Source organism: Sinohyriopsis cumingii, chromosome 18 (genome assembly GCF_028554795.1).
Source record: "Sinohyriopsis cumingii isolate HCF-2022 chromosome 18, ASM2855479v2, whole genome shotgun sequence".
Classification (NCBI taxonomy): Eukaryota; Metazoa; Mollusca; class Bivalvia; order Unionida; family Unionidae; genus Sinohyriopsis; species Sinohyriopsis cumingii.
In genome coordinates this window covers 90,530,957-90,543,293 of record NC_142978.1, presented here as the reverse complement: position 1 = coordinate 90,543,293, position 12,337 = coordinate 90,530,957, and the positions used below count along the sequence as shown (strand labels likewise).

General features: G+C 32.9%; 1 protein-coding gene across 1 annotated transcript in view; it reads left to right on the top strand.

Moving 5' to 3' along the window:
- The window catches only part of LOC149777425 (huntingtin-interacting protein 1-like), a 134,581-nt gene that overhangs the window by 110,043 nt on the left and 12,201 nt on the right, over positions 1-12,337 (top strand). The window contains 3 exon segments of the mRNA XM_089942046.1: positions 812-873; positions 1,916-2,029; positions 2,536-2,565. Of these exon segments, the coding sequence (XP_089798172.1) occupies positions 812-873; positions 1,916-2,029; positions 2,536-2,565 (206 nt within the window).

Genomic DNA, 12,337 nt, shown 5'->3' with positions numbered 1-12,337 from the left:
TATTGCATACATTTGGGTCAAATGAAGTCATGTATACCATCATTAGAATGTGTATTGCATACTACATTAGGGTCAGATAGTGAAGTGTACAGTATACCATTATTAGAATGTGTATTGCATACTACATTAGGGTCAGATATTCAAGTATACCATCATTAAAATGTGAATTGCATACTGCATTAGTGTCAGACAAAGTATACAGTCATTAGAATGTGTATTGCATACTACCTGGGGGATCCTATCTTGAAGCTCAAGGTCATGTTTTGTTTAAGAAACTTTTCCAGCTCACATTCCTTTTGACTATAATTTCAGAGCCATTTGAGATGTAGAAATGAAATTCTTTATATATATATATACATCATTATTAGAATGTGTATTGCATATAACAATGGTCAATAATTTGTTATGTTATGGCTTTGGTTTTGTTTTTGATTATATCTTCTGAACATGTTCTTTATTTGATGGCAGCTCACATATCAATCAAGGTTTTGCCTTCAGCATCAATGTCTGTGATCAATGAACATAGGCAGCAACTAAAGGTCATGAAGGTCACAGTAATTATATATCGTATATCTTTGGAACCATGCTCATTAATTTATTTCAATGAATATAAAAAAATTAAATTCTATTCATTAATAACTACAAAACAAAAACAAATATCTTTTTCCAAAATGATTCCTGTACATGTGAACAGACATTAATTTTAAAAAAATCATGGAGCATTAGTTAATTATTAGACAATTTGTGTAGTTTTACAAATTATATGTGTTCATTTATTTAATAGTTATGAGTTTATATTAATTCTTTTCAGCTCTTATGGACTTCTCCAAGTTGCCACTTATGCAGACCAAGATGCAAGAGATGCAGTTGCAGGTTCGATAAGACAAAATCTATTTGGCATAAATTATAAAACAGCATAATACAAATTTAATTCACAATACAACATCATAAAAAAAAGATACTAAGAAGAAGACAAAAAGCAAATGAATAAACATTCACTTGTTTCCATTGTGGTTTTAACATGACATGCAGCAGGCATTGTAAATAGAAATATGCCAGACTTGTAATGGACACCCATACATTTTAGAACCAATCACAATATAGCATTATATTAAATTTTTTATAAATATTATTACTCATAGTAGAAATCATTGTTATAGGAAAGAACAAATTTGTTATTATCACAGTTTATGTTGAAAGTGACATTGCATATAATAAATGTACTTAAATATAGTCAGTGCAACAATGCAGTTTTGTTAAGAGGTATCTCGTAAGTTCAGTACGTTGATTAGAGTATAACTGTCAGTAAGAAACAAGGATTCATTCATTGCTATATTTGTAAATGTTTTCTGCAGTTATACATCTGAAGAAAATGTTTTTTCATCTAATATTTTAAACTTTTTGATATTGGGTATAAACTTTGGATCAGTAGGTAAATCATTCCAAAGTTTACATCTGGACTATTGATGATACATATCTCACATTGAAACAGGTAAAACATGAATGATTATTTCTTCAGATTGTTACCCAATCAAAATGCATTAAGATTATGACCATACCCTTGCAAATCCAGCCTTCCAGAACTTGGATTTAGCAAAAGTGTTCCCTGTCATCTGCCTAATTGAGGGGGTATCTAACAAAATGATCTCTCCTTGAAGACAGAGGTCCTTCAGGACTTTGGATACTACTTCAGCATGTGCAAGGAGCATTTTCTTTACGGAGACATCACAAAATCATTTTCACTTGTGCCGCTTCATATTTAGAGTGATTCTAAAACCATTCTACAGTTTTGCCTTTTAATATTTGGAGTGCTTCTAAAATAATTTTCAACTTTCCATTGATTCAGTTTCAGTAAAAGTGTTGGATAAATATGCAGCCTAGGATACAAATGACCTTTTTGATGCCTCTATTTTAGGTTCGCGTTTTGGAGCTTGAGAAAGAATTAGAACAGGAGCGATACAAACTTGGTGAGATCCGTAAGCGACATTACCAGCTGGCTGGGGATACAGAGGGTTACGAGTTGCATCAGGTTAGTGATAAGTGTTTCAGATAGACATGATTAAGGCAGGTGAAAGAAAATGCCAGGTTTACAAGGCGGTATGGTAATTGACTGATTTGTCGCCTCCACTGTTTTTTTTTTCACCTTGTGTAAAAGACACTTAAACTGCAAAACTTGTCTGTTTGGTATATGACTTATTTTCATTACCTATTTGAGTGGATTTTCATTATTTTACTGCAGTAAAACTTATATATCTGCATGAAGGTTTATATTCTCTTATATAATAACAGTTTCATTTGTTCACTTGCGCTACTTCACATAGCTGTCACTTTGCTCTGAAATACATGTTGACATAACTTAGTTTTGAATCAGGCATGATGATTAGATCAACTTCAGAATAATTTCTAACCAATTGGATTGATATCATGTTTGTTCATAAATATAATACAAATTATGTCTAACCAGTCAGAAGGCTTGTTTCACTAATGTTAATAATATGGGGTTGGATTATTCAAATTGTAATTTTCACATAACAGGACAGTGATGCAGTGGAAGGAAGCACCCATGTGAGTCACGCACCCAGATAGACTCTTTAACTTGAAGCTGTTGAAAGTTTATGGTTTCATGCTATGCATATTTGGAAGGCTGTTTATAGGTCATTAAAAGAATGAGTTTTAGGATTTGCTTAAACAAAATGGGAAGTAGTAATTTATTTTAGAAATTTGTCCCATAAACTTCTCTCTAAAGATGAAATTTGTTCCTGGTGGTTGATTTTGTGAAGTAAAGGCAAATTTGGACTTAGTGTCATTGCAGAAATAACAACGTTGCAATTAAGTGCAACTTAGGACTAATGCTTATTGGTAGTTTATTTCCAAGGAAGACTTCTAAAATGCATAGTTTGAAAACTACAAACTGGCCTCTTGCACATTAAACACCAGCATTAATGTATGTTCTGTTCATTTTTAATCTTATGTCAGGATGTCTTTCCCTCATTATGATGCTTCTTACCACATTAATCCTTGTTGCCATGTTTGTGCGTCAGGAGGAAGTACCCTACTTCCGAGCTCTGAAGCAGCACGGTCATTTTAAATGCACCAAAATGGGTGGTATTACAGAACAGTAGACAGACATATCTCTGCAAGGATACCAATAACAAATAACCTGGACTTTCTACTTGCATTGCAAAATACAGAGTGTAAAACATATTTTTTTAGACCTGACTTTTTACACCATAAATTCGCCCGTCATTGGAATCTGATTTTTGTCCAGATTTTAGACTTGTTGGCCTTAGTCCTAAATCATACCAGTCTGAACTGCACACAGTCAGGTGAACCTTTGCACAAAGTAGGATAAGTTGGGGATTTCAAGTAAAAAGTGGCCAGGACATGAAAATGATGGGTTCAATAAGCAAAAGAAAAATAAAAATAAAATAAAAAAAGAACTCCAAATTTTACCCTTTTGCACATGTGCGAATGAAAGAGCCAATGAAAAATGACATTTCTAACACAACTAGACATCAGGCCAAACAGAAATCACTTGGATGCAGACATTTTTTGGTATGTATTCAGAAGCAGCCCCCAAAGTGTGCCACCGACTTATATTTCAAGCAAAAATTACAAAAATCTCCAGGGGTTAAGGACTTTATGGGTGAAGTTTGATGATGTCACTAAATTTGAATATTTCTTGCATATTGAATCAGATATATATCCACATTTTTTTTTGATGGACATTTTTTTGATAGGTAGATGCTATACAGATCCATATTTTTTTAATAGGTAGATGCTATTAATATCCACTTTTTTGTGATAGGCAGCATTTTGAGGGAGAGATTTCTGTCATTTATGGTTGGTTTTAAATGGCATCGAGAATGGTACCTGGTGTGGAATCTAGAAATGTGTTTCACTTACAGGACAAAGAGAGTTCCTTTTACATAGGCTTTAATAATAGTTTAATATCATTTGTTATCATGGTAAATATGCATTCAACTCACCCTTAAAGGATCAAGGCCACTAGTAGAAGTTCTATAACTCCTGCATTGTTGTCAACTGGTTTTTCCTTGCAAGGCTGCACTGGCTTCAAACTAATTATTCTTCAACATTTTCTTTGTTTATATAAAATGTTAAATGTTCACCTGAAGGATCTCATATTTATTATTAAAGAAAAAATATGATTATAAATTGTCACAGATATGATAAGCAGCATATAATTATTCAAGAAGTATCAGCACTGCAGGATTATAACAAATTTAAGCCACACTTCTTGGATGCAGAAAAGTGACATTATGAAAGACATGAATTATCAATGGTGAATGGAATGCATAGTGTTCATATTGATGGGGAAAATGACAGAACGTAAATGTTAAACACCATTCAAAAAGAGCACTTTATCCACTTGTAAGGACTTGGGCAGAAATTCAGTTATAGATGCAACAGCAGTTACCATTTGCAATGCCATTTGAAAACAACCAGGGTTGTATTACCTACCCATAAGTGTTTATTAATTACTTGAAATGTTGTTATTTTTATACTAGTCTTCTGTGCAATATTCCTTGCTGTTAAGGAAATTCATTATTGCAAAACTATTACAACTGTTTTTTATGGATTTTAAAAAATAGCACACCAAAAAGTTCTTTGTTTTCTGTAACTAAGGGCCACTGTAAATAGTCTGATAAGATGAAGTGTGATGCCAAATTATACATGTAAGCCAAAACTACAGTATTAGTAGATTTATCAGTGATTTAATCATATAGTGAGACAGTCTGTGCATTCTAAACAAGTTAATCATATAGTGAGAATAGGCTTTACATTCAAAACTAGTTACTCAAGTTGTGAGACTGGGCTGTACATTATCAACGAGTTAATGATTAATTAGATTAGGATGTGTATTTGAAATGAGTTAATCATACATTGAGACTATGCTGTACATTATAAATGAGTCAGCCATATAGTGAGACTAGGATGTGCATTCTAAATGAGTCAGCCATATAGTGGGACTATGCTGTACATTATAAATGAGTCAGCCATATAGTGTGACTAGGATGTGCATTCTAAATGAGTTAATCATATAGTGAGATTAGGCTATGCATTCTAAATGAGTTAATCGTATAGTGAGATTAGGCTATGCATTCTAAATGAGTTAATCATATAGTGAGATTAGGCTATGCATTCTAAATGAGTTAATCATATAGTGAGATTAGGCTATGCATTCTAAATGAGTTAATTGTATAGTGAGATTAGGTTATGCATTCTAAATGAGTTAATTGTATAGTGAGATTAGGCTATGCATTCTAAATGAGTTAATTTATAGTGAGATTAGGTTATGCATTCTAAATGAGTTAATCATAATGAGACTAGACAGTGCATTCTAAATGAGTTAATCATATAGTGAGACTAGACTGTTCATTCTAAATGAGTTAATCATATAGTGCGATTAGACTATGCATTCTACATGAGTTAATCATATAGTGAGATTAGGCTATGCATTCTAAATGAGTTAATCGTATAGTGAGGTTAGGCTATGCATTCTAAATGAGTTAATTGTATAGTGAGATTAGGTTATGCATTTTAAATGAGTTAATCATAATGAGACTAGACAGTGTATTCTAAATGAGTTAATCATATAGTGAGACTTGACTGTTCATTCTAAATGAGTTAATCATATAGTGAGATTAGACTATGCATTCTGAATGAGTTAATCATATAGTGAGACTAGACTGCATTCTAAATGAGTTAATCATATAGTGAGACTAGACTGCATTCTAAATGAGTTAATCATATAGTGAGACTAGACTGCATTCTAAATGAGTTAATCATATAGTGAGACTAGACTATGCATTCTAAATGAGTTAATCATATAGTGAGACTAGACTGTTCATTCTAAATGAGTTAATCATATAGTGAGACTAGACTATGCATTCTAAATGAGTTAATCATATAGTGAGACTAGACTGTTCATTCTAAATGAGTTAATCATATAGTGAGACTAGACTGCATTCTAAATGAGTTAATCATATAGTGAGACTAGACTATGCATTCTAAATGAGTTAATCATATAGTGAGACTAGACTGTTCATTCTAAATGAGTTAATCATATAGTGAGACTAGACTATGTATTCTAAATGAGTTAATCATATAGTGAGACATTAGTCAGTAGTTATTCTTGTTACTTTTTGGAAGATACATTCAATCTCTGCAACTAATAAAAATACTACATATAAGTAAGTCATGCAGTAAGGGTTCCATGTGGTAACTAGTGTAAAACCAAGAACTGAGTTTAATTAAATTGACCAACAGTCTGGAATGTTTGGTTATCTTTGTAAAATCTAGGGCAGCTTATTGTTTGTGTTATATGTTTTGCAAAAAAGGTTGTCTAGGCTGTCTGACAAGTGATATTATTTCTCCGTTGTATTCTATTTGCAAGTTCTAATGTCATAAATAGTGTCCATACTTTAATGATTTTTCTGTCATTATAAACAACATTAGTATTCCTAAAGTCCTTTTTTACGTTACCATATGTGTGCTTATTGGTCAGGTCATGCTGTAAACAACATAGACCTGATTTTCCAGCACATAATGCACTGGCAGAAGAGATTCTATGTTGTTTGTTCTACTGATTACTACAAACAGACTGCATCAATACAACAAATGCCAGTGAATTATGCAATGGAAGATCAATGTCTATGCAGTTTGTAGTTGGACTTCTCGACTTATTAGCAAGTATATACGGTATTTCATCTTCAGATGATTGGATAGAATTCTTATTTAACTTATAGCAATGCTTGTATTAAATCTCCATAGGCATCCATTAGTTTTTCATCTCTCTTTACTAACATTTTTCAGCATCTGGGTCTTGTTTTTTAATTAACTTTTTATTGCCAAAAGCTTGATTCCCATATGTATGCAGCCATGTTTGTTAGCTCAGTACAATGTAATTCATTATGTTCTTTGCTTGTCTAAAGAGAATCTATTTGTTTGGTATTTAATTTGAATTTAATAACATGATTATTTTGATAGCCACCGTAACTTTCTACAAAATCTAATAATCCCACTGAGTTACTTGGTAATCCCAAAAGATGTATGTTGCCATTCTAGCCACACAATGTATATAGCCATGTATATTCTTAAAGTTATAAATAGTTCTTCTTTGGGACTAAAAGTACTTTTTTTGAAGAGACATACAAGTTACTTCCCTTTGCAATGAGCCCTACGTAATCTTAATGGAAGGTTCATTTAAAAGCATCAGAAAAAACATGTAAACTTGGTCCTTCCTGATTGCAGTCAAGTGTTGATACAGGAATTGCATTATGGAACTTCATGAAATGCCTTGGAATTCAGGTATTGCACCATGGAACCATATGAAATGCATTGGAATTTGGGTATTTCATAATGGAATCACATGAAATGCATTGGAATTCAGGTATTACATGATGAAACCTCATGAAAAGCCTTGGAATTCAGGTATTGCATCATCAAGTCTCATGAAATGTCTTGGAGTTCAGGTATTGCATCATCAGGCCTCATGAAATGCCATAGAAATCTGGCATTGCATCATGAAACCTCATGAAATGCTTTGGAATTCAGGTATTGCATCATGGAACCTCATAAAATGCCTTGGAATTCCAGTATTGCCTCATGGAACCTCATGAAATGCCTTGGAATTCGGATATTGCATCATGGAACCTTATGAAATGCCTTAGAATTCGGATATTGCACCATGGAACCTCATGAAATGCCTTGGAATTCCGGTATTGCCTCATGGAACCTCATGAAATGCCTTGGAATTCGGATATTGCATCATGGAACCTTATGAAATGTCTTGGAATTCAGGTATTGCACCATGGAACCTAATGAAATGCCTTAGAATTCAGGTATTGCACCATGGAACCTCATGAAATGTCTTGGAATTCAGGTATTGCACCATGGAACCTCATACAATGCATTGGCAGTCAGCTATTGCACCATGGAACCTCATGAAATGCCTTAGAATTCAGGTATTGCACCATGGAACCTCATGAAATACCTTGGAATTCAGGTATTGCATCCTGGAACTTTATGAAATGCCTTGGAATTCAGATATTGCACCATGGAACCTCATGAAATGCATTGGCAGTCAGGTATTGCATAATGGAACCTTATGAAATGCACTGGAAATCAGGTATTGCATCATGGAACCTCACAAAATGCCTTGGAATTCAGGTATTGCATCATGGAACCTCACGAAATGCCTTGGAATTCAGATATTGCATCATGGTACCTCATGAAATGCCTTGGAATTCAGGTACGGCATCGTGGAACCATATGAAATTGCACTGAAATTTAGTTACAATATATTAAGACCGTTATTAACTTGGGACAAATATCAAACTTGCTTGAAATATCAATCCTGAAAGTTGCTTTAGTCATTTACTTTTCTTGGGCTAGGGGACTGTTGCTAATTTCCAACCTGGCAACAAAGATTGAGTTTGAATTTACGTTGCATTTGGCCATCAGGCAAAGTGGAACTGAATTATGGCTACCAGTATTTGACATTTTATTGTGTGCAGCATTATGATAATGTATCATTTAATTGGACATGATCTTGAACAGAATCACTTTGAATCCATACATGTGTACTTGCTTTAATTTGATTGGATATGATGATTTTGTTTAATGCAATTGTAAGTGCACAGCTGTGATTCAAGTGATTGCCACAGTGACTACATGCAGTATCATTACACTGGAAAGCAGTTTACCAGATCGTATGATCTGTGCTGATTTAAACTTTTTGACAGTAAAAAGAAGAAAAATTGGGAATCTGTTTTGCATGTTAGATCTTTTAAAGCTATAATTAGTTAATAGTTGTAGTTGTATTACAGAAATTCAAATGCATGTATGTTGTAATTGTTAGCATAAAACTGAAACTTTCAAGCATTACAGAATTGTTTCTGTTGCATGTTTCATTGTGAAATTAATCCATTTAGTGAATTGCATTTGTATTTAATGAAGCAATCTTCTCCTACCTGGAATTTATTTTTGATGTATCATCGTTGTAAGAAGTATACAGAAATTACATGGCAGTCTATAAGTATGTGTGTGTCTTTATATTTTTTATGGTAATCTGTGTGTTTTTTATGGTAATCTATTTGTATGTGTGTTTTTTATGTTTTACGGTAATCTATATGTATGTGTGTTTTTATGTTTTTACAAACTGTTTAACACAGCATAACATATCTGATTGTATTTGCTCTGCATTACATAGATTTAATTATTCCTATTACACTGTAATTGTTTTTCAGTTGTACGCCATTTGATAGTTTCTTAAATCCAGCTTTTACTGTCAAAATGCTTTCAGCAAACTTGATGCAGTCAAGCTTGTAGACAATCTTTTCATTTAAATCTTTTCTTTATGCTGTTGATAGAATAAAGTCCTTGTTGTAACATTTTTATTTTAATTGTAGATTTATTATTATATGCATTTCATGAAGCACAGCCTATTATGTTATGATGTTTCTACCATTTTATTTTGCACATGGCATATTGAAAACCCCTATTCAGTTGGGGGTCAAGGTAACTGACAGAAAAGACAAATGGTTTTTGCACAAAGCATTAGTTCTAGATTACATACCTGGACCAAACATTGTGGATGGCTTGTTGCATTGTTGCAAGGAAGAAGACTGTTGATTTGGGGGTCAAAAGTTCAAAGGCCAAGGTCACTCAAGGCGGAGAGAAGAAAATTGGTTTCCATGCAGTAAGATTAATTCTACATTACAGAATTAGACCAGACTTTGTGGATGACCTACACTTGGGGTAAGGAAGTAACCTATTGATTTTGGGGGTCAAAAGGTCAAGATCATCATGACTGAAAGAAGGAAAATAGTCTCCACGCTATAATTGGAGTTCTTCATTATGTACAGTTACTAATCTTTGGGAACAGCCTGCTTATTTTGCAGTCAAAGGTCAGAATAATGGATTCAAAGAAGAAAAGTGGCTTCGTGAAGAAAAGAAACTTGAGTTCTCTACGTAGAGGACTCGCAATATGCAGTAGACATATTATATACTCATTTTTATATATGTTGCATAAAAGAACATGTAATAAAAAAATTTTCTCCAGATTAAAGCTATTTCAACGTCTGTCTCAATCTTTTTGATGTGTACAGTAAATGGACAAATATGTCTTTCAGATACCATTATTATGTAAAAGAGAGAGAGGGCACTTTGATTTGATATGCTCAACATGATATATATATACATCTCTACATTTTAGGTAGGAATATTGTAGGTAGTTTACATTGCTGTATACTAATGTATAAAAATAGAGGTGTTTTATATTGTTATATATATGTATATGGATAAAGATATAGTATTTTATAGTGCTATATACATATAGATACAAATATAGGTATTTTTTTATTGCTGCTTTGTATTTTTTATGAATATGTTGCAAGATTGAGAACATCAGCATATTTAGAGACTAAAAAGAAGAGAGATACAAAGTTAGAGCTTTATTTTCTCATCTTGAAATTTCTCTTTTGTGTAGGGCAGGGAGTGCTTTCCCTGGGATAATGCCCCATTGATGTGATAAGGGTTGGTAAGACATGCATCATTGCATGGTACTTGAAAGTGGTTGAAGAAGCATTTGATACTAATCCAGTGATTGTCATTTGTAATATAATGCATTATGGTTTTGCCTCCTTTAAGTCAATGTGATATTAGTAAGAAATACACAGTAAGAAGAACGCTTCCTGCCAGCCTGCATATTTTTTGGGACCAAAGGCATGCAAGTTTACATCATTGCTGTGCACCTGTCATTATTTTATTTTTTATAACTACTGTATAATTTCTCCTGCTTTGAATACTTCATCAAAATAAATTCAGTTTAGATGTCTGTGTTCATTGTAAAATATTGTATAACATAATTGTCTCTGTTTGCAGTAAAATAGTCAGACCTTGATGTCTGCCTTGAGTGTAAAATAGTCAGACCTTGATGTCTGCATTGAGTGTAAAATAGTCAGACCTTGATGTCTGTGTTGAGTGTAAAATAGTCAGACCTTGATGTCTGCCTTGAGTGTAAAATAGTCAGACCTTGATGTCTGCCTTGAGTGTAAAATAGTCAGACCTTGATGTCTGTGTTCAGTATCAGATAGACCTTGGTGTCTGTATTCAGTGTAAATTAGACAAACCTTAATGTCTATATTCAGTGTAAAATAGTCAAACCTTGAAAACATTGTTATCTCTCTGCATAAATTTTATGCAGAAATCAAATTTTCAACAAAGCAGCATTTAACTTTGTCAGAGAAACGGACACAAAAACTACACGAGTATTTGTAAAGGTCTAATCAGCCTGATATTGTGGGGAGCAATTTGACCAAATATTTTCCAGTAAGACAAAGACACTCAGAAACTGTATTCATTGACCCAGCAGATCAGTTATTTCAAATAGAATTGTTGTAATGAGCCTCTGTCACTTTATTCATTTACCCTACCAGTCAGTTATATCAAACAGAATTGTTGTAATAACCCTGTATTAATTAGAATAATTTTAAGAATCCTCTATGCAACCATTTGTTTCCTTAGTAAGCAACTGTACAATTGTTATTAAGAAATGTTTAGGTTCAGCCAGCCATTTTATTTTCAAATCAATGTAGTTGCCATGTTTCATGTTATTAACAGTTTTTTTTTTACCTAACTTCTCCTGTGTGAATTAGTTGTTTCTCGTAAATAAGCAGAATTTCAGAACATTTCTGCCATGCATTATGATTGAAACTTGAATATGTGTTTAATTTATATTTTCTTTGCATGGGAGTGTTCACATCCATTCTGTTTTTGTTCAGAAAATGTTTTAGTTAAATTTGGATATTTTTTTTCATTGTTCTGTTTGATTCATTATTTTTTTTTCTTTTATTGCTACCTTTTTCTAAAATATGTTTTTTTTTAAAGACTTAATTCACATTAAGTATAATTTCTTAAATCTGAATGTTCAGACATGGAAAAAAAATCTAAAAAAATCTGAGTGTGCCATTAACAAGTTTTCATTATTATATACTATTTTATGCCACTGCCTTAAGGGGGCATATAGGTGAGCGACCTCCGGCAAGTTTGGGCATTTGTTGTTTTTGCCATGTTAAGGGTGTAGCATAATTATGACATATTGTACATATTTTTTAGTTTTTTCTTATACCAGTTCTGTGATCAGTTGTATTGGCAATCTTATCTTAATTCTGCAGCACCTTCGGTACTATTCATAGAATTTTATTATGACCCTGGTCATATCCACCCTGATAAGGTAACATTCAGCAAAAGCCACTTAATGTGGACAAGTGAAATTTTGCTGGTATGTATGTAATTAACTTGAATTTACAAT